We start from the raw sequence: 26,089 nt of genomic DNA, 5'->3' as shown, positions 1-26,089 counted from the left end.
CAATGGCATTACCATCGCTGAATCCCCCTCAATCAACATCCTGGAACGCAGATGCCGGTCAACGGAGGTGCTGAGGAGTTGGGGCTCCGTGAACGGAGATGCTGGGGAATGCTGGCCGAGAGAGTGGCAATGCAGGGGAACGAGGGCCAGGGAGTGGAGATGGTGGTACGGGGGCTGGGAGAGGGTGCGCAACAGGGGGGGAGAGGGAGAGAGGAAGATTAATGAGCGCACAAACTTTGGTCCTTTTTATTAAGTGGCCTTTTTAAAAAACTAAATATTGTTATGACATTTTTTTTCAAATTCAGATTAAAGTTGTGCTGAACCTAAAATGGATACACTGGTGAGATCTACCCGGTGCTTTGTACCCAAAAAGCAGTATGGCATGGCTGGTAGATGCTGGGAGATCCCTCTTCCAGGATCTACCTGGCTCGCCATGCCTCGCGAGATCTAACGCGATCTCCTGAGACTTCATAATGTAAAGGGCGGGATCAGTTTCCATCAAATCTGCATATTAGAGTGAGACAGCTAGTCCCACTCTAATCTGCATTCCCAAAATCTAACCAAGGCATTAGGGATTCACCTTGCCTTGGAGATCTTGGGTGAGCACCGTTCAGTGCTGGTCTCCATAAATGGGGGACCAGATGGAACGGCACTCAAGGGGGGGTCTCCCAGGGGATCGGAGGCTGCCATGTGCTTGCCCTCTGGGCAGGGTGACACCCTGGCATTGCTGATGCCGCCTGGGCACCCTGGCACTGCTGCCTGGGTGCCAGCCTGGCACTAGCAGGATCAGTGCCAAAGTGTGAGGCTGGCACTGCCAAGCTGACATTTTTCACACAATGGGGATTGGCCTGGGGGTGCTCTGTGTGGGTATTGAGGGGGGGGGGGGGGCAGGGGGGGAGGAGAGGACCCCGTACAGGTGTGTTGGGGCTTGGGGGGATCGGGGGTTGTGTCAGTGGGTTGAGAGATTGGGACACCATTTTTAAATGGCACCTCTCCCCTGCACTGAGGTGTTCTGGTGAGCCGAGTTCTTCAATGCAGAAAAGAGATGAAGTATAGCTTGGGCCGCACATTCCCTGCTGTGGCCCCGATCTAACCAAATGGCCATTTGACAGTGTGTTGTTTCTCGCTGTTGCGAGCACCGGGAAACATCATGGTAGACTGGTACAAAAGGTAGGGCAGCACGGTAGCATTGTGGATAACACAATACAGGGCTATGGGCCGGGTGCAGGAAGGTGGGATTAGAAAGGACACCTGGGTGTCCTCAGGCTGGCACAGACACGATAGACCGAATGGCCTCCTGTGCTGTACCTTTTCTATGGTTCTACATACCAGAATGAAGGACTTCTCAAATGAACAGTGGTTGAGGACTCTGGGTCTGTACTCGTTGGAGTTTAGAAGGATGAGGGGGGGAATCTCACTGAAACTTACAGAATATTGCGAGGCCCAGATCGAGTGGACGTGGAGAGGATGTTTCCAATCGTAGGTAAAACTAGAACCAGAGGGCACAGCCTCAGACTGAAGGGACGATCATTTAGCTAGAGGGTGGTGAATCGGTGGAACTCATTGCCGCAGAAGGCTGTGGAGGCCAAGTCACTGAGTGCCTTTAAGACAGAGATAGATAGTTTCTTGATTAATAAGTGGATGAGGGGTTATGGGGAAAGGCAGGAGAATAGGAGTGAGAAACATATCAGCCATGATTGAATGACAGAGTAGACGCAATGGGCTGAATGGCCTAATTCTGCTCATATATCTTCTAATAATAGTCGCTTATTGTCTAACAGTCGCTTATTGTCAGAAGTAGGCTTCAATGAAGTTACTGTGAAAAGCCCGTAGTCGCCACATTCCGGCACCTGTTTGGGGAGGCTGGAATGGGAATTGAACCCGTGCTGCTGGTCTTGTTCTGCATTACAAGCCAGCATTACAGGGGCTGGTTTAGCTCACAGGGGCTGGTTTAGCTCACCAGGCTAAATCGCTGGCTTTTAAAGCAGACCAAGCAGGCCAGCAACACGGTTCGATTCCCGTACCAGCCTCCCCGGACAGGCGCCGGAATGTGGCGACTAGGGGCTTTTCACAGTAACTTCATTGAAGCCTACTCATGACAATAAGTGATTTTCATTTCATTTCATTTCTTAGCCCACTGTGCTAAACCAGCCCCTGGTTATGGTCTTATGATAACATTTGTTTCTCATTTTCGATTGTTATCCTGTACTTTCATAGGATACCAGCTGCTCCTTCTCCTAAACCCCCTGCCCATTCCAATTAATAGACCAGCTTGCATTGGGTTTTCAAGTCCAAATCATTTAATGTAAATTGGCAATAATCCCAACACTAATTAGTGATACATCCAATCCTGTCTCAACGCCATTGCATTATTTGTTGTATTCTTTGCCTCAGAGTTTTTTTTCTGTGATTTCCAATTTCAGAAGCAGCCTTTTGTGACGAATTTAAGCAAAGGTTTTCTAGAAATTTAAGGCTTGGAATTCCCTATTGGAGACAGAAATTGGGAGGTGGGTTTGATTCTGGTCATGATCCCACCCCTGACTCAAAACAGGAAGTGACTGCTTTTTGATTGAGTTGGGGAGTTAATTGCTTAAAAGGCAGGTCTGCCACTCAACGAACTGGCAAGTGCATGGGAACGGATATGGATCAGTCAAAAGGTGGGACACATAGGGATGGATTCTCCGGTCGCCGACGCCGAAACCACAGTCGGCGAACGGCTGGAGAATCCGAGTTACCGACCAAATCGGGGGCGGCGCGGCCGTATCGGCAGCTAGAGCTGGGCACTCTATGCTGCCTGCTAGCCTCCAGCAAAACGGGGAATCAGTGGCCGTTTTGCACCAGTTTTTATGGGGTAAAACGCCACCATTCCCACGACGGCTTGGGGACATAGCCCCAGAATCGGAGAATCCAGCCCATTCTGACTCATTTTGGCAGCCATTGCTGTGGAACATTGGGACAAAAGTTGGCAAAGTTGAAATTTCCCACCGTGCAACAGAAGGCAGATGATGAGTTATTTAAAATCTGTGGAATTTTATATAACTGGGTAACACTGCTCTGCCATGCTCAGCCTCTTCTGCGCCATTTTGAACTGCATCTCAGATAACTGACAGCTGATTCTGTTCCTGTCTCCACTGAGCTGATTTGAATCACAATAGTTGCCAAAGTCCAGCTGCCTCTAAAAATTAGAACAACTTACTGGGGTGTGTTCTTGATGAGCCCACCCTGATGCTAAGTACCTCATTAATAGGAGCAAGTCTGGTTTGATGCCCAAACTAGGGAAGTGGCTGTGCTGGACCTGGTATTGGGGAATGAGCCCGGCCAGGTGGTAGAGGTCTCAGTAGGGGAGCATTTCGGCAACAGTGACCACAATTCAGTAAGTTTTAAAGTGCTGGTGGACAAGGATAAGAGTGGTCCTAGGGTGAATGTGCTAAATTGGGGGAAGGCTAATTATAACAATATTAGGCGGGAACTGAAGAACCATATGAAGAACTGGCGGATGTTTGAGGGTAAATCAACATCTGACATGTGGGAGGCTTTCAAATGTCAGTTGAAAGAAATTCAGGATGGGCATGTTCCTGTGCGGAAGAAGGATAAATACGGCAAATTTCGGGAACCTTGGATAACAAGAGATATTGTTGGGCCTCATCAAAAAGAAAAAGGAGGCATTTGTCAGGGCTAGAAGGCTGGGGACAGATGAAGCCTTTGTGGAATATAAGGAACGTAGGAAGGAATTTAAGCAAGGAGTCAGGAGGGCTAGAAGGGGTCACGAAAAGTCATTGGCAAATAGGGTTAAGGACAATCCCAAGGATTTCTATACCTACATAAAAAGCAAGAGGGTAGACCGGGAAAGGGTTGGCCCACTGAAGGATAGGCAAGGGAATCAATGTGTGGAGCCAGAGGAAATGGGCGAGGTACTAAATGAATACTTTGCATCAGTATTCACCAAAGAGAAGGAATTGGTGGATGTTGAGTCTGGAGAAGGGTGTGTAGATAGCCTGGGCCACATTGAGATCCAAAAAGACGAGGCATTGGGCGTCTTGAAAAATATTAAGGTAGATAAGTCCCCAGGGCCTGATGGGATCTACCCCAGAATACTGAAGGAGGCTAGAGAGGAAATTGCTGAGGCCTTGACACAAATCTTTGGATCCCCACTGTCTTCAGGTGATGTCCCGGAGGACTGGAGAATAGCCAATGTTGTTCCTTTGTTTAAGAAGGGTAGCAAGGATAATCCAGGGAACTACAGACTGGTGAGCCTTACGTCAGTGGTAGGGAAAATACTGGAGAGAATTCATCGAGACAGGATCTACTCCCATTTGGAAGCAAATGGATGTATTAGCGAGAGGCAGCATGGTTTTGTGAAGGGGAGGTCGTGTCTCACTAACTTGATAGAGTTTTTCGAAGATGTCACAAAGATGATTGATGCAGACAGGGCAGTGGATGTTGTCTATATGGCCTTCAGTAAGGCCTTTGACAAGGTCCCTCATGGTAGACTGGTACAAAAGGTGAAGTCACACGGGATCAGAGGTGAGCTGGCAAGATGGATACAGAACTGGCTAGTTCATAGAAGGCAGAGAGTAGCAATGGAAGGATGCTTTTCGAATTGGAGGGCTGTGATTAGTGGTGTTCCGCAGGGATCAGTGATGGGACCTTTGCTGTTCGTAGTATATATAAATGATTTGGAGGAAAATGTAACTGGTCTGATTAGTAAGTTTGCAGACGACACAAAGGTTGGTGAAATTGCGGATAGCGATGAGGATTGTCCGAGGATACAGCAGGATTTAGATTGTTTGGAGACTTTGGCAGAGAGATGGCAGATGGAGTTTAATCCGGACAAATATGAGGTAATGTATTTTGGAAGGTCTAATGCAGGTAGGGAATATACAGTGAATGGTAGAACCCTCAAGAGTATTGAAAGTCAGAGACTTCTAGGTGTACAGGTCCACAGTTCACTAAAAGGGGCAACACAGGTGGAGAAGATAGTCAAGGGGGCATACGGCATGCTTGCCTTCATTGGCTGGGGCATTAAGTATAAGAATTGGCAAGTCATGTTGCAGCTGTTTAGAACCTTAGTTAGGCCACACTTGGAGTATAGTGTTCAATTCTGGTCGCCACACTACCAGACGGTTGTGGAGGCTTTAGAGAGGGTGCAGAAGAGATTTACCAGGATGTTGCCTGGTATGGAGAGCATTAGCTGTGAGGAGCGGTTGAATAAACTCGGTTTGTTCTCACTGGAACAACGGAGTTTGAGGGGCGACCTGATAGAGGTCTGCAAAATTATGAGGGGCATAGACAGAGTGGATAGTCAGAGACTTTTTCCGGAGTAGAGGGGTCAATTACTAGGGGGCATAGGTTTAAGGTGCAAGGGGCAAGGTTTAGAGTAGACGTACGAGGCAAATTTTTTACACAGAGGGTAGTGGGTGCCTGGAACTCGCTGCCGGAGGAGGTGGTGGAAGCAGGGACGATAATGACATTTTAGGGGCATCTTGACAAATACATGAATAGGATGGGAATAGAGGGATATGGACCCAGGAAGTGTAAAAGATTTTAGTTTAGACAGGTAGCATGGTCGGCACAGGCTTGGAGGGCCGAAGGGCCTGTTCCTGTGCTGTACTTTTCTTTGTTCATTGTTCTTTTGTTAAACTCTTCCCTGTCCTTGAAAAATGGCAGAGGGCAGAAACAGAGACAACTCTTACTGTCTTCACATCAGCCATCACGTTACCTATTTCACTATATATTTTATACAACTGTCCTCAGGGCCCTGCGCTAGGAATTATCCAAAACTCTGATACTTCTGGCTGTTGTTGAGCAATGTGCACCCAGAAAATGCTAAAAGAATTTAGAGCACATTCATCGTATCGGTAATTAATTTACAGACCCACATCAACCCTCCATGGGACTCCCATGTCCATGGGACTTCCCCCCAAATCAACTGAAACACCTTTCCTGCTGACTGTGTGATCCCCACCTCCAAAGTGATTGACAACCCTCCTCCCCAACCCTAAATTCTGACACTGTACCTGTTAAACCTATCTTCTCCCTGGGTTGAAATTAGTTGGACCTTGCCCACTGCACACTGCTCGCCCATCCTGAGTTGGAAGGTCAGGTGAGACAGGATCGAAAAAATCTAAAGGTAAGGAAGTAGGAGAGGACTGGCAATCCAACTCTGATTTTGCAAACTTACCCGAGAACTGTTAAGAAGTGACAAAACCTACTACTTAAACCAATTCAGAGTAATGGAAAGTTGTGCTGGCCTTTCCAGAGACCTATATGAATAAACATTATTGCTGTGCATTGAATTGCAACAAATGAGATCAACACTGGACGTTAATAATATAGCAGATATAACAAATAATTTTTGTATATTTTTATTAATCCATATCAATCTCTTGCAGAGAAATTTCGAGAGTTGCTGCTATCTGATCCAAATTCCGATACAGAGATCCTGCCAATACTGCAGCAGAGAAATTACCCAAAGTAAGCCTGAATGCTGCTGTTATTTACAACAATGAACATATCTGATTTTTAGTTATATTAATCTGATACTTACGTCACTTTAATATTAATTCATCTCCTGTAGTTCACGGGGAGTTGAGACCATGGTGAGAGAGATATTACATTTGGACAATGGCAGAGGGGTGGGATAGGGAGAAGGAAGGGCAGAGATAAAGAATTCAATCAACGAGACAAGCAGCTTGATGCACAAGAGATCCACCAGTGAGGGAAATGCTAATGAAGTGAGCACAATTCCGGTTAGCAGGGGAAGCAAACATCACAACAACAGATATCCACACAATGCAAGTGAGGAAAAGTCGGGAATGGAAATTTAGGTCAGCAGGAATGATCGGGTAGCCAAGACTCTAAAAAGTCAACTAGCAGTGATGGAGGGTGACAAAGAAAGGGAAATAAGGTTAAAAGGATAGGGATTGTTGAGGAAAGGCAGCCCATGTCAATAGATGAGATGAGAGCTGAAGAATAGGAAAACCAGTCAGTGAAGTGAAATACTTAGAATGGGAACTCCAGACAATATAGGTGGAACTTGGTGGGCATGTCTCAGGGATCATTGTTGGCACGCTGACAGTAGGATGCAATGCAGAGGTTTGAAGGCACAGAGAGAAAGATGGATCCAGAAGAGGGTGGTAACTGAGAAGATTGAAATGCCAACTTTTCCAGAGAATTGCAAAGGGAGATTGATCTCAGAAGTGGAAATTAGGCAAGGCACGGCTATCAGAACATTGGCAACCCTGACACACCTACGAGCTGTATTATAGGGTAATTCATCTGTACGTATTGCTTAATATTTGTAAAAGGAAGTCTCTGGAAATGAGGGATGAAATACACAAAAATCTGTCGTTTCTGACAAGCTCTTCTTTTAAAAAAAATAATTTTTATTGAAAAATTTTGAATTTATACAACAACATCAAACCATACTAAAATACCAACAATAACAGTAATGACAACAATCATGAACCTTCGCTCCTCCTCAATGAACAACCCAACATATTAACAACAACTTAAATTAACACAATGTTAAGTTACATAACCGTAGTGAAAAAAAATAGAAACTACCCCCCCCCCCGGGTTGCTGCTGCTATTGACCCAGTTACCTATCTTTGAGCCAGGAAGTCCAGAAAAGGCTGCCACCGTTTATAGAACCCTTGTACTGATCCTCTCAGGGCAAATTTGACCCTTCCCAACTTTATAAATCCCGCCATGTCATTGACCCAGGTCTCCACACTTGGGGGCCTCACATCCTTCCACTGCAGCAAGATCCTCCGCCGGGCTACTAGGGACGCAAAGGCCAAAACACCGGCCTCTTTCGCCTCCTGCACTCCCGGCTCCACCGCAACTTCGAAAATCGCGAGTCCCCACCCTGGTTTGACCCTGAATCCAACCACCCTCGACACCGTCCCCGCCACCCCCTTCCAGAATTCTTCCAGTGCTGGGCATGCCCAGAACATATGGGCATGATTCGCTGGACTCCCCGAACATCTGGTGCACCTGTCCTCACCCCCAAAGAACCTACTCATCCTAGTCCCGGACATGTGGGCCCGGTGCAGCACCTTAAATTGGATGAGACTAAGCCTCGCACATGAAGAGGAAGAGTTGACTCTCTCCAAGGCATCCGCCCAAGTCCCGTCCTCTATCTGCTCCCCAAGTTCCCCCTCCCATTTAGCCTTCAGCTCCTCCACTGACGACTCCTCCACCTCCTGCATTACCTTATAGATGTCAGACACCTTCCCCTCTCCGACCCACACCCCCGAAAGCACTCTGTCCATCGTCCCCCGCGAGGGTAGCAAAGGGAATCCCTCTACCTGTCGCCTAGCAAACGCCTTTACCTGCAAGTATCTGAACATGTTCCCTTGGGGAAGCCCAAATTTATCTTCCAGTTCCCCCAGGCCCGCAAACCTCCCGCCAATAAACAGGTCCCTCAATTTACTGATGCCCACACTTTACCACCCCCTAAATCCCCCATCGGGATGAACCAATGATTGCCACCCAATGGAGCCTCCATCGAGCCCCCTGTTTCCCCCCTATGCCTTCTCCGCTGTCCCCAGATTCTTAGGGTCGCCGCCACCACCGGGCTCGTGGTAAACCTTTTAGGGGAGAGCGGCAACGGCTCCGTTACCATGGCACCCAGGCTCGTAACTCTACATGATGCCATCGCCATTCTTTTCCACGCCGCCCCTCCCTCCTCCCTCCTCCATCACCCATTTACGCACCATTGACACATTGGCCACCCAATAGTACCCCAAAAGGTTGGGCAGCGCCAGCCCGCCTTTATCCCTCCCTCGCTCCAGGAAAACTCTCTTCACTCTCGGAGTCCCATGTGCCCACACAAAGCTCAAGATACTGCTAGTCACTCTCCTAAAGAAGGCCCTGGGGATAAAGATGGGCAGGCACTGAAAGAGGAACAAGAACCTCGGAAGCACCGTCATTTTGACGGACTGCACCCTCCCCGCCAGCGACAATGGCAGCATGTCCCACCTCTTGAACTCCTCCTCCATCTGATCTACAAGCCTGGTGAAATTATGTTTGTGAAGAGTCCCCCAGTCCCTGGCCACCTGCACCCCCAGGTACCTAAAACTCTCCCCTGCCCGCCTAAGCGGGAGCCTACCAATTCCTTCCTCCTGGTCTCCAGGGTGCACCACAAACACCTCACTCTTGCCTAAATTTAGTTTATAACCTGAAAAGGTCCCAAACTCAGCTAGCAGCTCCATCACCCCCGGCATCGCTCCCACCAGGTCCGCCACATACAGTAACAGGTCATCGGCATACAACGACACCCTATGTTCCTCCCCACCTCGCACCAAACCTCGCCACCTCTCTGAATCCCTCAATGCCATCACCAGCGGCTCGATTGCCAATGCAAACAACAAGGGGGATGGGGGCAACCCTGCCTGGTCCCTCGGTAAAGCCGGAAGTACTCCGACCTCCTCCCATTCGTGGCCAGGCACGCCATCGGGGCCTCATATAGCAGCCTCACCCATCTAATAAACCCCTCACCAAATCCAAACCTCCCCAACACCTCCCATAAGTACCCCCACTCCACTCTATTGAAGGCCTTCTCTGCATCCAGCGCCACCACTATCTCTGCCTCCCCCTCAATCGCCGGCATCATGATGACATTCAACAATCTCCGCACATTCGTGTTCAGCTGCCTTCCCTTCACAAACCCTGTCTGGTCCTCGTGTACAACCCCTGGCACACAGTCCTCTATCCTGGTGGCCAGGATTTTTGCCAGCACCTTGGCATCTACGTTGAGGAGAGATATGGGCCTGTATGAACCACACTGCTGGGGGTCCTTGTCCCTCTTTAAGATTAACGAGATCAGCGCCCGCGACATCGACAGAGGCAAAGTCCCCCCTTCCTACGCTTCATTAAGTGTCCGCACCAGCAAGGGGCCCACTAGGTCCACAAACTTTTTATAAAATTCCACCGGGAACCCATCCGGCCCCGGTGCCTTCCCTGGCTGCATCTGCCCGATCTCCTTAACTAGCTCCTCCAGCTCAATCAGTGCCCACAACCCCTCCACCTGCTCCTCCTGCACCTTCGGGAAAGAAAGCCCGTCGAGGAACCTCTCCATTCCCCTCCTCTCCCCTGTTGGCTCCGACCGGTACAGTTCCCCGTAAAAGTCCTTGAAGACCTCATTCACCTCTACCCCCTTCCGCACCACATTCCCACTCTTGTCTCTCACTCCAGCAATTTCCTTAGCCGCATCCCGCTTGCGGAGCTGATGAGCCAGCATCCTACTCGCCTTTTCACCATGTTCGTACACTGCCCCTTGTGCCTTCCTCCACTGTGCCTCCGCCTTTCTAGTGGTCAGCAAATCAAATTTAGCTTGCAGGCTGCGCCTCTCCCCCAATAGTCCCTCCTCTGGTGCCTCTGCGTACCTCCTGTCTACCTCCAGCATCCTTCCCACCAGTCTATCCCTCTCACTCCTCTCGCTCCTCTCCCTGTGTGCCCGGATGGATATCAGCTCCCCACGAATCACTGCCTTCAGGGTTTCCCAGACCACCCTCACCTGAATCTCCCCCGTATCATTCACCTCGAGGTACCCCTCAATACTTGCCCGGACCCACCTACACACCTCCTCCTCCGCCAACAACCCCACATCCAACCGCCACAACGGGCGCTGGTCCCGCACCTCCCCCATCTCCAACTCTATCCAATGCGGAGCGTGGTCGGAGATTGCAATGGCCGAATACTCGGCCTCCTCCACTCTCGGAATCAGTCCCCTACTCACCACGAAGAAATCTATCCGAGAGTAGACCCTATGTACGTGGGAGAAGAAAGAGTACTCCCGTGCCCTCGGCCTCACAAACCTCCATGGGTCCACCCCTCCCATCTGGTCCATAAACCCCCTCAGCACCTTTGCCGCCGCCGGCCTCCTACCTGTCCTAGAGCTGGATCGATCCAGTGAAGGATCCAACACCGTATTGAAGTCCCCCCCCATGATCAGACCTCCCGCCTCTAGATCCGGGACCCATCCCAACATACGCCTCATAAAGCCCGCATCGTCCCAATTTGGGGCATACACACTAGCCAGTACCACCTTCTCTCCTTGTAGCCTGCCCCTAACCATAACATACCTACCCCCTTATCCGCCACCACCTCCGATGCCTCAAACAACACATTTTTCCCCACCAGAATCGCCTCTCCCCGGTTCATCACATCCAACCCAGAGTGGAAAACCTGCCCCACCCACCCCTTCCTCAGACGGACCTGGTCTGCCACCTTCAGGTGGGTCTCCTGAAGCATTGCCACATCTGCCTTTAGCCCCCTCAGATGAGCACGTACCCTCGACTGCTTCACCGGCCCATTCAATCCTCTCGCATTCCATGTGACCAACCGGATCAGAGGGCGTGCCGCCCCCCTCCCCCGTCGACTAGCCATAGCCCGTCGACTGCCCGCCCCAGTCCCCACAGCGACAACACATCACCTCTGTCCCCCCGGCCCTCACCAGCTCCTTCCTGACCCTGCCAGCAGCAACCCGGTATTCACCTTCCCCCCCTCCCTTCCCCCCAGGCTCGGAACCCTCCTAGCCGCGAACTGTCCTCCATTGTACTTCCATGTGTCAGCTAACTTCTGCTGACTCTGGAAACTCCCGCCAATAACCCGACCCCTCCCAAAGTGGGATCATCCCCCATCCTATCCATCCTCCAGGCACCGCTCCAGCGCGGGGAAGAACCAGTTAAGGCCCCGCCTCCCCTGTCATCGTCTCCACCCCCAGCACAGCAGCGCGGGAAACCAGAGGAAAGCCCACGCTTTCGCACTGCCCCACCACACCCTTCTGACGCAGCTCACAAATACCAGCCCCACTCCATACCCCCAACCCGACATAGAATACAACAAACCCCCCCAACCCTCCCCGCAAGATACAAAACTCAAACAATGCCCCACAGCAAAAAAAAACAGATCAACAGAATAAATAACCATATAAAGATTGCAAAAGTACAGAAAAAGAGAACACAGCAACAGCAGAAACCAGCAATAAAGTATTACAACCGACCCCGCAACCCCCAACCCCTAGTTCAAGTCCAGTTTCTCCGTCCGCACGAAGGCCCACGCCTCCTCCGGGGAATCGAAATAATAATGCCGGTCCGAATAAGTTACCCACAGGCGCGCAGGCTGCAACATTCCGAACTTTGTTCTTCTTCTTCTTGTAAAGCACCTCTTTCGTCCGATTAAACCTGGACAGCCGCTTAGCCACCTCCGCACTCCAATCCTGGTAGATCCGTACTACCCCATTCTCCCAGTTGCTGCTCTTCACCTTCTTGGCCCAGCGCAGCACACACTCCCGATCACTGAACCGGTGGAACCTCACCAGCACCGCACACGGGGGTTCATTCTCCTTAGGCCTCCTGGCCAGTACTCTGTGTGCTCCCTCCAGCTCCAAGGGCAGATGGAAAGACCCGGCCCCCATTAGCGAGTTCAGCATCGTAGCCACGTAGGTTGTCAGGTCCGACCCCTCCAGCCCCTCCGCAAGGCCCAAGATCCGCAGATTTTTCCACCTCATGCGGTGATCAAGCTCCTCGAAGCGGTCCTGCCACTTCTTGTGGAGTGCCTCATGCCCCTCCACCTTATTCACGAGGACCACGGCCTCCTCCTCTCGTTCAGTGGCCTGCGTCTGCAACGCCTTGATGGCAGCACTCTGGGTCGTCTGAATCTCCGAGAGCCTTTTGTTTGTTTCCTGCAGAGAGCTCAGCACCTCAGCCTTGAAATCTGCAAAACAGCGCAGGAGAGCAGCTTGCTGCTCCTGGGCCCACTGCTTCCACTCCTCTGGAGCTCCGCCGGCTGCCATCTTGGATTCCTTCCCCCGTTTCTTCTGGGGAGCTGCTGCCGTTTTTTCCCCCTTTCCACTCCGAGTACGAGTCATGAACTGCGGAGAAAGTCAATCAGCACACCTTCTCCCACCGGGAGATGTCGAAAAATTTCCGTTTTGGGCTCTAAAAAGAGCCGAAAAGTCCGTTTGAAACGGGAGCTCCCAAATGTGCGGCTTCCTACGTCATCGCCGCCACCGGAAGTCCTGACAAGCTCTTCTTAGTTACACGTTGCAGATAATTTAAAGATGCACCTTTAGGTTTGCCCCCCTCCCTTCCTCTTTCCATGACCCTACCTTTGTTCTTGTCGACTTTCAGCTACTGCGGAACTGGCATCAGATCAAGCAGCTGTGCAAGAGCAAAATGTGAATGAGAAAGAAGAAGTACCATCACTTCTTCTCCACCCTTGCAGTCACCAGCTCAGATACTGCCCTGCTTAAACTTTCGAGGGTGGCTGAGAGAAGTATTGTGTGCTTAGACCACAGAAGGTTACTCGGCTAGTCATGTCAGTTCTTTGATAGGGAGGCACGGTGGTGCAGTGGTTAGCACTGCTGTCTACAGCGCTGAGGACCCGGGTTCGATCCCGTCCCCGGATCACTGTTTGTGTGGAGTTTGCAAATTCTCCCCGTGTCTGCGTGGGTTTCATCCACACAACCCAAAGATGGGCAGGTTAAGTGGATTGGCCACATTAAATTGCTCCTTAATTGGAAAAAAAAAGAATTGGGTACTCAAAATTTTTTACAAAGTGCGGGTTCTTTGCAAGAACAGCTCAGCTAGTCCCGCTCTAGTGCACTTTCCCAACTGCTTTCTCTTCTGGTGCTTATCCAATTTCCTTTTGAAAGCCAGGATTAAATCTGCCTCCACCAGTCTCCAGAGGGTGCATTCCAGATCCTAATCACTCATTGTGTAAAAAAAGTGTTCTTCCTCATATCGACACTGCTTTTTTGCCAATCATTTTTCCACAAATGGGAATTGTTTCGCCCTATCTACTCTGACTAGACCCTTCATGATTCTGAATATCTCTAGCAAATCTCCTCTCAACGTCACAAAAGTAAAACCTTGCGGATGTTGGAAATCTGAAATAAAAACAAAATTGCTGGTAAAACTCAGGAAGTAACAGAAAGGTCTTTGAGGCTAATGCTGTTGTGTGGTGTACTTGGACTTTCAGAAGACATTTGATACAGTGCCACACAACAGACTTGTGAGAAAGGTTATAGCTCATAGAATAAAAGGAACAGTAGCAAAGAGGATACAAAGTTGGCTGAATAATTGTTCTGGGCACCACACTATGGGAAGATGTGAATTAATTGGAGAGAATGCAGTCAAGGTTTACAAGAATGGTTCCAGGGATGAGAAACTTAGTTATGAGGATAGATTGAAGAGGTTGAGATTGTTTTCCTTGGGGAGAAGAAGGTAGAGAGGAGATTTGATGGAGACATTCAAAAGCATGAGGGGATTGCACAGAGTAGATATGGAGAAACTGTTCCCGCTTAGAAAAGGATCAAGAACGTGATTTACAATGGTTACAGAGCAAATGTTATGTGAGAAAAAACTTTTTCACACGAGTGGTTCTGGAATGCACTGCCTGGAATTGTGTTGGGGGGGAGGTTCTACTGAGGGATTCAAGAGGACATTAGATGATTATTTGAATAGAAGCCATATGTAGGGGAATGGGGAAAAGGCAGGGGAATTGCATTCTGCGCCATAACAATTCTATTATGTGAATTCTGTGGAGAAAAACAGAGTTGGTGTTTGAAGCCGAGATGACCTTTTACCAGAATGTGTTATCCTACATCTCTGCACCCCCCCCCCCCCCCTCAGTTTATTGCCTTATCATATTTCCATCCTCCTACATCTCCCTCGCAAATTCTCAGACTTCACACTCGTAATCTCTGAGGTGCCTCGACCATTCTCCCTAATCTTGATCTGAGTTTGATGATATTCTAAGCTCTCACTTATGCTGGCGTTAATGTTCTTCCCCTGGGTGGTTGTAGAATTTGTCTTATTTCTCTTCACGATCAGAGCAGACTTCCCAGGTTTCTATTGTTTTTTTTCCAAGGATGTTAAGGTGCTGTGTTTCTCTTTGTAAATCCCTGGTCTGTCTCAATCCTGTATGATCTTGGTTGTGGAGCTCTTTTGACGGCAGTGCCTTCTCTCTTTTCTCTGTCAGTCTCCCACCAATACATTGTCCCGGACTTCAGCTGTATCGTATTTAAGCTTGGTGGGATGTCCATCTATTTTAAGTTTTCAGTGTCATTGACCCACGCCCCCTGGTAGGTTAATGCCCATTTTTGTGCATCATCCATTTCTTGTGTGTGACTCTGCTTTAATATTTTCTTCATATTTTGAAGTGTCCAATTGTTCGACAGTTGTAGCACTCTGCCCTGCCAGCTGCACATTCCACCCGCTGTGTGGTTTATTCCCGCCACACCTAAGACATTTCAAGATGGTGTTTGGCGTGCTTTTCCACGTTATGGCGGGTTTAGGCTCTGGTGCACTTCCTCTCTTATGGTCTAAAGTCTAAATGGTCTCAGTCGATCTTTTCCATGGAACCGCGCCTTCTTTGCAAACAAGTGCCGCATTTTGTATTCCAAGCTCAGTTTACCCCTCAATTTATACTGCCTTGACGAGTATTAAAACCTCTCTTTTCCCTCAGAGATCTGATAAGACCCCTACACTGATTCTGTCGTGAATCAGTTCATCGCTGAAGATTCTATAATTGCAGTTCTCTTCCAGTATGTACAGATGTTGATGAACGAATCTATACCTTAACAATACTTTAACTTGGCCTTTATTTTCGCTTGTAAATTCTGCCCTTTTTCTAATTAAGTTCTTACGGATGCTGAAGTATGAATCAAATTCCTGAAGGACTTCCTCATAGGAAGTTGACATTTCATCGACCAACTGCCTTGCCAGCATGTCGTCAACAAGAGATCCTGCTGTCTGCACTCCAGGTCTGTCCGCACTCCAGGTCTGTGCTCACTGCTGTCCGCACTCCGGGTCTGTGCTCACTGCTGTCTGCACTCCGGGTCTGTGCTCACTGCTGTCCGCACTCCGGGTCTGTGCTCACTGCTGTCCGCACTCCGGGTCTGTGCTCACTGCTGTCCGCACTCCGGGTCTGTGCTCACTGCTGCCCGCACTCCGGGTCTGTGCTCACTGCTGTCCACACTCCGGGTCTGTCCGCACTCCGGGTCTGTGCTCACTGCTGTCCGCACTCCGGGTCTGTGCTCACTGCTGTCTGCACTCCGGGTCTGTCCGCACTCCGGGTCTGTGCTCACTGCTGTCCGCACTCCGGGTCTGTGCTCACTGCTGTCCGCACTCCAGGTCTGTGCTCACTGCTGTCCGCACTCCGGGTCTGTGCTCACTGCTGTCCGCACTCCGGGTCTGTGCTCACTGCTGTCCGCACTCCGGCTCTGTGCTCGCTGCTGTCCGCACTCCGGGTCTGTGCTCGCTGCTGTCCGCACTCCGGGTCTGTGCTCACTGCTGTCCGCACTCCGGCTCTGTGCTCACTGCTGCCCGCACTCCGGCTCTGTGCTCACTGCTGCCCGCACTCCAGGTCTGTGCTCACTGCTGTCCGCACTCCGGGTCTGTGCTCACTGCTGTCTGCACTCCGGGTCTGTGCTCACTGCTGTCCACACTCCGGGTCTGTCCGCACTCCAGGTCTGTGCTCACTGCTGTCTGCACTCTGGGTCTGTGCTCACTGCTGTCCGCACTCCGGGTCTGTGCTCACTGCTGTCTGCACTCCGGGTCTGTGCTCACTGCTGTCCACACTCCGGGTCTGTCCGCACTCCAGGTCTGTGCTCACTGCTGTCCGCACTCCGGGTCTGTGCTCACTGTTGTCTGCACTCCGGGTCTGTGCTCACTGCTGTCCGCACTCCGGGTCTGTGCTCACTGCTGTCTGCACTCCGGGTCTGTGCTCACTGCTGTCCACACTCCAGGTCTGTGCTCACTGCTGTCCGCACTCCGGGTCTGTCCGCACTCCGGGTCTGTGCTCACTGCTGTCCACACTCCGGGTCTGTCCGCACTCCAGGTCTGTGCTCACTGCTGTTCGCACTCTGGGTCTGTGCTCACTGCTGTCCGCACTCCGGGTCTGTGCTCACTGCTGTCTGCACTCCGGGTCTGTGCTCACTGCTGTCCGCACTCCGGGTCTGTGCTCACTGCTGTCCGCACTCCGGGTCTGTCCGCACTCCAGGTCTGTGCTCACTGCTGTCTGCACTCCGGGTCTGTGCTCACTGCTGTCCGCACTCCGGGTCTGTGCTCACTGCTGTCCGCACTCCGGGTCTGTGCTCACTGCTGTCCGCACTCCGGGTCTGTGCTCACTGCTGTCCGCACTCCGGGTCTGTGCTCACTGCTGTCCGCACTCCGGGTCTGTGCTCACTGCTGTCCGCACTCCAGGTCAGGTCTGTGCTCACTGCTGTCCGCACTCCGGGTCTGTGCTCACTGCTGTCCGCACTCCGGGTCTGTGCTCACTGCTGTCCGCACTCCAGGTCTGTGCTCACTGCTGTCCGCACTCCGGGTCTGTGCTCACTGCTGTCTGCACTCCGGGTCTGTGCTCACTGCTGTCCACACTCCGGGTCTGTCCGCACTCCAGGTCTGTGCTCACTGCTGTCTGCACTCTGGGTCTGTGCTCACTGCTGTCCGCACTCCGGGTCTGTGCTCACTGCTGTCTGCACTCCGGGTCTGTGCTCACTGCTGTCCACACTCCGGGTCTGTCCGCACTCCAGGTCTGTGCTCACTGCTGTTCGCACTCCGGGTCTGTGCTCACTGCTGTCCGCACTCCGGGTCTGTGCTCACTGCTGTCCGCACTCCGGGTCTGTCCGCACTCCAGGTCTGTGCTCACTGCTGTCCGCACTCCGGGTCTGTGCTCACTGCTGTCCGCACTCCGGGTCTGTGCTCACTGTTGTCTGCACTCCGGGTCTGTGCTCACTGCTGTCCGCACTCCGGGTCTGTGCTCACTGCTGTCTGCACTCCGGGTCTGTCCGCACTCCGGGTCTGTGCTCACTGCTGTCCGCACTCCGGGTCTGTGCTCACTGCTGTCCGCACTCCGGGTCTGTGCTCACTGTTGTCTGCACTCCGGGTCTGTGCTCACTGCTGTCCGCACTCCGGGTCTGTGCTCACTGCTGTCTCCACTCCGGGTCTGTGCTCACTGCTGTCCACACTCCAGGTCTGTGCTCACTGCTGTCCGCACTCCGGGTCTGTCCGCACTCCGGGTCTGTGCTCACTGCTGTCTGCACTCCGGGTCTGTGCTCACTGCTGTCCGCACTCCGGGTCTGTGCTCACTGCTGTCCACACTCCGGGTCTGTCCGCACTCCAGGTCTGTGCTCACTGCTGTTCGCACTCTGGGTCTGTCCGCACTCCAGGTCTGTGCTCACTGCTGTCTGCACTCCGGGTCTGTGCTCACTGCTGTCCGCACTCCGGGTCTGTGCTCACTGCTGTCCGCACTCCGGGTCTGTGCTCACTGCTGTCCGCACTCCGGGTCTGTGCTCACTGCTGTCCGCACTCCGGGTCTGTGCTCACTGCTGTCCGCACTCCGGGTCTGTGCTCACTGCTGTCCGCACTCCGGGTCTGTGCTCACTGTTGTCTGCACTCCGGGTCTGTCCGCACTCCGGGTCTGTGCTCACTGCTGTCCGCACTCCGGGTCTGTCCGCACTCCGGGTCTGTGCTCACTGCTGTCCGCACTCCGGGTCTGTGCTCACTGCTGTCCGCACTCCAGGTCTGTGCTCACTGCTGTCCGCACTCCGGGTCTGTGCTCACTGCTGTCCGCACTCCGGGTCTGTGCTCACTGCTGTCCGCACTCCGGGTCTGTGCTCACTGCTGTCCGCACTCCGGGTCTGTGCTCACTGCTGTCCGCACTCCGGGTCTGTGCTCACTGCTGTCCGCACTCCGGGTCTGTCCGCACTCCGGGTCTGTGCTCACTGCTGTCCGCACTCCGGGTCTGTCCGCACTCCGGGTCTGTGCTCACTGCTGTCCGCACTCCGGGTCTGTGCTCACTGCTGTCCGCACTCCAGGTCTGTGCTCACTGCTGTCTGCACTCCGGGTCTGTGCTCACTGCTGTCCGCACTCCGGGTCTGTGCTCACTGCTGTCCGCACTCCGGGTCTGTGCTCACTGCTGTCCGCACTCCGGGTCTGTGCTCACTGCTGTCCGCACTCCGGGTCTGTGCTCACTGCTGTCCGCACTCCGGGTCTGTGCTCACTGCTGTCCGCACTCCGGGTCTGTGCTCACTGCTGTCCGCACTCCGGGTCTGTGCTCACTGCTGTCCGCACTCTGGGTCTGTCCGCACTCCGGGTCTGTGCTCACTGCTGTCTGCACTCCGGGTCTGTGCTCACTGCTGTCCGCACTCCGGGTCTGTGCTCACTGCTGTCCGCACTCCGGGTCTGTGCTCACTGCTGTCTGCACTCCGGGTCTGTGCTCACTGCTGTCTGCACTCCGGGTCTGTCCGCACTCCGGGTCTGTGCTCACTGCTGTCTGCACTCCGGGTCTGTCCGCACTCCGGGTCTGTGCTCACTGCTGTCTGCACTCCGGGTCTGTCCGCACTCCGGGTCTGTGCTCGCTGCTGTCCGCACTCCGGGTCTGTGCTCACTGCTGTCCGCACTCCGGGTCTGTGCTCACTGCTGTCCGCACTCCGGGTCTGTGCTCACTGCTGTCCGCACTCCGGGTCTGTGCTCACTGCTGTCCGCACTCCGGGTCTGTGCTCACTGCTGTCCGCACTCCGGGTCTGTGCTCACTGCTGTCCGCACTCCGGGTCTGTGCTCACTGCTGTCCGCACTCCGGGTCTGTGCTCACTGCTGTCCGCACTCCGGGTCTGTCCGCACTCCGGGTCTGTGCTCACTGCTGTCCGCACTCCAGGTCTGTGCTCACTGCTGTCCGCACTCCGGGTCTGTCCGCACTCCGGGTCTGTGCTCACTGCTATCTGCACTCCGGGTCTGTCCGCACTCCGGGTCTGTGCTCACTGCTGTTCGCACTCCGGGTCTGTGCTCACTGCTGTCTGCACTCCGGGTCTGTCCGCACTCCGGGTCTGTGCTCACTGCTGTCTGCACTCCGGGTCTGTGCTCACTGCTGTCCGCACTCCAGGTCTGTCCGCACTTCGGGTCTGTGCTCACTGCTGTCTGCACTCCGGGTCTGTCCGCACTCCGGGTCTGTGCTCACTGCTGTCCGCACTCCGGGTCTGTGCTCACTGCTGCCCGCACTCCGGGTCTGTGCTCACTGCTGTCCGCACTCCGGGTCTGTGCTCACTGCTGTCCGCACTCCGGGTCTGTGCTCACTGCTGTCCGCACTCCGGGTCTGTGCTCACTGCTGTCCGCACTCCGGGTCTGTCCGCACTCCAGGTCTGTGCTCACTGCTGTCCGCACTCCGGGTCTGTGCTCACTGCTGTCCGCACTCCGGGTCTGTGCTCACTGCTGTCCACACTCCGGGTCTGTGCTCACTGCTGTCCGCACTCCGGGTCTGTGCTCACTGCTGTCCGCACTCCGGGTCTGTGCTCACTGCTGTCCGCACTCCGGGTCTGTGCTCACTGCTGTCCACACTCCGGGTCTGTGCTCACTGCTGTCCGCACTCCGGGTCTGTGCTCACTGCTGTCCGCACTCCGGGTCTGTGCTCACTGCTGTCCACACTCCGGGTCTGTGCTCACTGCTGTCCGCACTCCGGGTCTGTGCTCACTGCTGTCCACACTCCCAAGATTCCCTTGAGAGAGAAACTCTCTCAAGGATCAGAGAGTCTTAAATTTGCTGCTTTATCTCATGACGTGATGGATCAGTAGCTGCTTATTAAAATTGTCCTGGGTCAGCCGCCATGTTTCACTGTGTGTTCAGCATCTAGATGGGGTTCCTTAGGGTAAGTCTATCCTCCAAACGTTAGCTGCTCAAGACTGTACTTTTTTTGAATAATTACTCTTTATTTACAGCAATATTTACATATTGGGATCTCTGCACGAGGTTGGAACCACTTGTTTAATTTCTTTATGGTATATATTGGTTACTCATCCATGTGATGTTATATTAGCATCATCTGCTTCTAATGTTAGCCCTTTCCTCTACGTTAATAAAGTCTATTATCTAATAGAGGAATGGCAGAGTGGTTACAAAGGCATCCCAATCCTATGTGTATAAATCGAAGAGGCATATTCAATTCTGGCTTTTGTTGGTGTTATCCCATCGGAGTCGCCAAAAATGGTGCACGTTTTCTATCCCAACAGCGTCGCCAATACTGTTGCTAATATTAATGATAATGCTGGTGAACCACAAGCCTTCCCTTATATCAATCAAATAACCACACAGCTAGTTAGTTAGTTCAAAAGATGGTTTATTTACATACACAAGAGTTATGTCGACATGCAAACACAATATCTACTACGAGTTAAACTACACCTATCAGCTACAATAACCTATACTTAACTTCAGGGCGACCGGCATCATGCAAATGGATAAGGCCTTTATCTGGATTTCGCTTGGCTGGTTCGAAGAAAGTGGCTCTGTCTCTGCTGGGCTCATCCGTCAGGTAGCGATCGTTGGTCTTGAACTTGGCTGGCTGTTCCTGCTACAGTTGTTGGCACAGGCCGGATCCAAAAGAGACAGAACACATGGCTGCGCTCTCTTTTATTCCTCTGGGATTTTGCGCTCTTTGGCGCGGTCCTTAACCTTAGACCCAATAGTTCGACAGGGCTCTGATCACTGTCTTCGATCTCGGCCAATAAAGGGGCAGGTGCCTTGGTAGCTGGGCGGATCCTTAGTGGTCATTGACCTTGGCAGTTGGGCTTTCTGAGTAAAGGGAGTGGCGCCGATCAGTCTGTGGCTGTACCGGTTTCTTGATTGGAGTTCTATTGTCCTGGGAAAATGGGCCATTAAAATGCAAACGAGCAGTTGGGGGGGGGGGAGTGGATTTCGATCAGGTCTGGTTACCTGCGTTTCAGATACACATAAGCTCTGTATCTGTCTGAGTCCTGGGTTGGCCACAATTCCCATGGTCCTTTGTTTTATGAGGGCCACGAAGAATCCAGCACGAGTTGAAGGATAGAAAGAAATAACATTTATTTACAATAACATATATATTCTGGGAAGGTCATACTCCCAAAGGATTGTGGGATTGTCATTAGTCACCAGCCAATGGTAAGCAGGCAGGTTATAACACTTTGCAGGTTGCCATCTTAGATGGCTACACTTTCAAAATGGAACTCAATAAGCAGCTGAAGAGAAAATAATTGCAGAGCTGAGAGGAAAGGACAGCCGAGTGGGAAAAGCTGAGTTGCTCTTGTGCAGAGCCAGCATGGACATGTGGACTGAATGGCCTCATTCCAGGCTGTCACCATTCAATGATTCTATGATAGTGTATTTGATGTAGTCTAATGTGTATTTTAGCAAGGCTCTTGGTTATGTTCCACACAGAAGACTGATCAGAAAAGTAAAAGCACACGGGATCCAAGGGCACGTTGGGTCTAAATGACCGGAGAGAAAAGTATAATGGCCGACAGATGTTTTTTTGACTGAAAGGTTATTTCTGGTTGAGTTTAGCAGGGATCAGAGGCAGGTCCCTTGAATTTTATGGTACATGTCAATAGTTCAGATTTAAATGTAGGGGACAAAATTAAAATCTATGCAAATGATAGAAACATTTGTCATTTATTTAAGAAACGGGCCGCACGGTAGCACAGAGGTTAGCACTGTTGCTTCACAGAGCCAGGGTCCCAGGTTCAATTCCTGGCTTGGGTCATTGTCTGTGTGGCGTCTGCACGTTTTTCCTGTGTCAGCGTGGGTTTCCTTCGGGTGCTCCGGTTTCCTCCCACGAGTCCCAAAAACGTGCTGTTAGGTATTTGGACATTCTCCCTCAGTGTACCCGAACAGACGCCGGAATGTGGCGACTAGAGGCTTTTCACAGTGTTAATCTAAGCCTACTTGTGACAATAAAGATTATTATTATTATAAGCTGCAGACTGCAAGAAGATATCAATGGCGTAGTCAGATGGACAATAAAGTGGCAAATGGAAATCAATATGGGGGAGTATGAGATAATTTGGGGAGGTCAAGCAAGGCAAGGGAATACTCTAGTCGCCACACTATAATCATCAAAAATTTGTTACAATGGATAACATTTTTTTTCAATTGGCCGTGTTGGTCCTTAAAACTGTCAGCCTAATTATTAATAATGCGCAATGAACCATGTGAGAGCACTGCTTTTATTTCCTACGCTGCATTCCTCCGCTGTCTTTCTACTTGTGGTAATTTGACTTGAGTTGACAGCTGGACCCTCTCTATTGCATGACTTGTGATCAAGAACACAATGGAGATGCTCACAGTTCAGTTCTAAGTGGACTGAGGGAAGTATGTGGTGGTTTTCCTGTCTATCTAATCATTTAGCTCTGAAACACAGCTTCCTGAGCAATTAGCACCGCAGCACTCATTGATCATTAAATAAGGCTGAATGAATTTCAACAAAGTAATGTGGAACTGAGAAAAGAGGAACTACCATCAAAATTGGTATTATTAAATCATCAATTTCTTTCAAGAGCAAGTACAGTTTTCTGACTTGACAAATGGATTTTAAAAGAATCACTGCCATACTACTGGAGAGGGTAGGAAGTGAAGGATGATATTAACTGTTTTAAACAGCCTCGCCATAAGACCTCCAGCCGAATCGTGCGGTTTTGGCCAGTCAAATCATTTCAATAACGTTTCAGGTTGTTTGAACTCTATATGTGAGAATTGATCTCTATTAACTGCAGGAAAAAATGACTTGCAGCTAACCATCATATTGATTTCTGCCAACTGGGTGGAATTTGTAGGGTTATTAAAGGATTTTTTGTGGTTTCCAAACCAGAAGTTCTTGCTGATTGTCCTTTGATTAAATTCTTGTGAGGATTTTACTTTTCCAATGATAAAATATATTAAGACACCTACGTGAAACAACAGAATAACCAACTTGATTCACTTTACAAGTTAAGAAACAAAGCTCCAATATGCTTCTAACCCCCTCTCCAAGCACCAGATTGATGAAACACCAACCTTTGTTTACAGTGTGGTCAAAACAATCTCCAGTAATTAAGCTGATAATCCCCCCGACATTCACAACCACATATTTCAGTTCACTAGAATATGCTGACATAAACGACAATGTATTCTTTACTAAGTGACTAGCATGGTATCATCGGGTCAGCAATGCATTGATGTGGTGTTTTGCAGGGAAACTAATAGATGTTTTTCCTATTGAATCATACATTTTCAAACAGACCAATGCTGTGGTAAAATTCACATGGTTACCAGTGACCCTTGCCTTTGATGGGATGAATTTACTTGCCTCAGCCCTCCCCACTGTAAGTCAGTGCAAAATGAATATTGAATTTGTGGTTGTTCCATTCGATTGCATTAGGAGGAGAAGGTACATTATTGGTGAGCTGAGGATCAGGAACGGGGAGAGGTTTGCTTCTTCTTCTTTTACCACTTTTTTAGTCTCCAAAAGCAGATCCCTCTCCTTGTAAGAATTCATGTGTCAGATGATTACCCCCAGCATATGCGTGATGGAATTGTGTTTTGACAGCCTGCTTGGTGTTTGTTGCTTTTCGCATGCAATAGGTTAAATCATAGATGCATTATCAAGGCAGAAATAATCAACAGGGAAGTCTTCCGCTCACTGAATGTACAGCTGGTGTGTGGCCACAAAAAACACACCCTGAAGGTTTCCCAGATGTATCCATGATTCCTATATCTTGGGTAGATTCCAGCTCCCAGACATCTTCAAAGGGAACACAGTACCAGGGTTGGTTCCTTGGGAAAATGTATATCTGCAAAGGATGTGGCTCATAATGCCCATCTGGAAGCCGCAAATCGCATCTGGGTGGGTAAAGGCGCCCCAGCACCCTTTGCCATCTTTTCCTGTGCCACACCTCAAATAAGTTCACGCCCAGGCTGCTGGCTCTTACTTGTTACCCTCCTCGTCTGGTAAGCCATAAACCAGCTGCACTGATGGAGTACTTCACTTCCTCAGTACTCACGCACCTCACATCAGCAAACACCCCCAAAATTAGGTCAGAAAGGACCAAGAAATTCTACCTCGAATGGGAACCACCAAATGTCTGACCACTCACACCATGGCCACCACTGGAAACACCCGGTGGAGAAAGAGTTGCTGGAGCTTCTGGCAAGACCCTGATAAGTGAGTACCTTTCAGCACAATACTGTCCTCTTTAGCAGGAACTCTCTTTCAGAGCAGCAGCACCTTGTATTGAAAAATAGCAGTGTTGTTGCTGTGTTGGCATCAGTATGGTTAAGGTATGTGTATTGTATAGTTTTTTTCCGACAGCCTTCATAGAAATTCCTTTGGAAAAAGTAGTTTCCTGTTGAGTGTAAATATTCTGTATCACATATCATTTAATTAACCTGAAAATTGAAACATGACCATTTTGGATCTAGTTTCAGTTAATAATATTCCATATTTCAGCTTTCTTATTTCTTTAAAATGGAAGCCTGCTGTGATAATTAACATTCAATGTGCATTGTAAATCTATTTAGAGCTGGATTCTCCGTCAGCAGGCTGCGCCGTTTCGCCGGCAGCGCACTCACGCCCGGGGATTTCCTGAAGGCGTGGGAATGGCCACAATGAGAAACCCCATTGGCTGGCTGCCGGGACGGAGATTCCCGCTGCCGGCAGGGGCACACCGAACCGGTAAATGGGTGCGTCGGTACGGAGAATCCCGCCCATTGCATATTGAGGATATATTCAAATTGGTCTCTTAATTCCATTGTTAAAAATAAGTAATTGTTTCTGAGTCATAAGCAGCAGAACCGCATTTGGGACCTAATTCTAATTAAATCTTAGACCACAAGACATAGGAGCAGAATTTGAGCAGCACGGTAGCATGGTGGTTCGCACAATTGCTTCATAGCTCCAGGGTCCCAGGTTCGATTCCCGGCTTGGTTCACTGTCTCTGCAGAGTCTGCACTTTCTCCCCGTGTGTGCGTGGGTTTCCTCCGGGTGCTCCGGTTTCCTCCCACAGTCCAAAGATGTGCAGGTTAGGTGGATTGGCCATGTAAAATTGCCCTTAATGTTCAAAATTACTCTTAGTGTTGGGTGGGGTTACTGGGTTATGGGGATAGGGTGGAGATGTGGCCTTGGGTGGGGTGCTCTTTCAAAGAGCCGTGCAGACTCGATGGGCCTAATGGCCTCCTTCTGGACTGTAAATTCTATGTCTATGTCTAATTAGGCTATTCGGCTCTTCAGGTCTACTCCACCTTTCAATCATGGCTGATATTTTCTCATCCCCATTTTCCTGCCTTCTCCCCTT

At 50.7% G+C, this 26,089-nt stretch overlaps 1 protein-coding gene across 3 annotated transcripts in view; it reads left to right on the top strand.

Moving 5' to 3' along the window:
• The window catches only part of LOC119977555 (NADPH oxidase 4), a 239,104-nt gene that overhangs the window by 148,924 nt on the left and 64,091 nt on the right, over positions 1-26,089 (top strand). For all 3 annotated transcript variants that reach the window (XM_038818627.1, XM_038818626.1, XM_038818625.1), the window contains exon 13: positions 6,393-6,474. In XM_038818627.1, the coding sequence (XP_038674555.1) occupies positions 6,393-6,474 (82 nt within the window). The remainder of the gene's footprint in view (positions 1-6,392; positions 6,475-26,089) is intronic.

The sequence above is a fragment of the Scyliorhinus canicula genome, chromosome 14, assembly GCF_902713615.1.
Source record: "Scyliorhinus canicula chromosome 14, sScyCan1.1, whole genome shotgun sequence".
NCBI lineage: Eukaryota > Metazoa > Chordata > Chondrichthyes > Carcharhiniformes > Scyliorhinidae > Scyliorhinus > Scyliorhinus canicula.
This window is presented reverse-complemented; position numbering and strand designations above follow the sequence as displayed.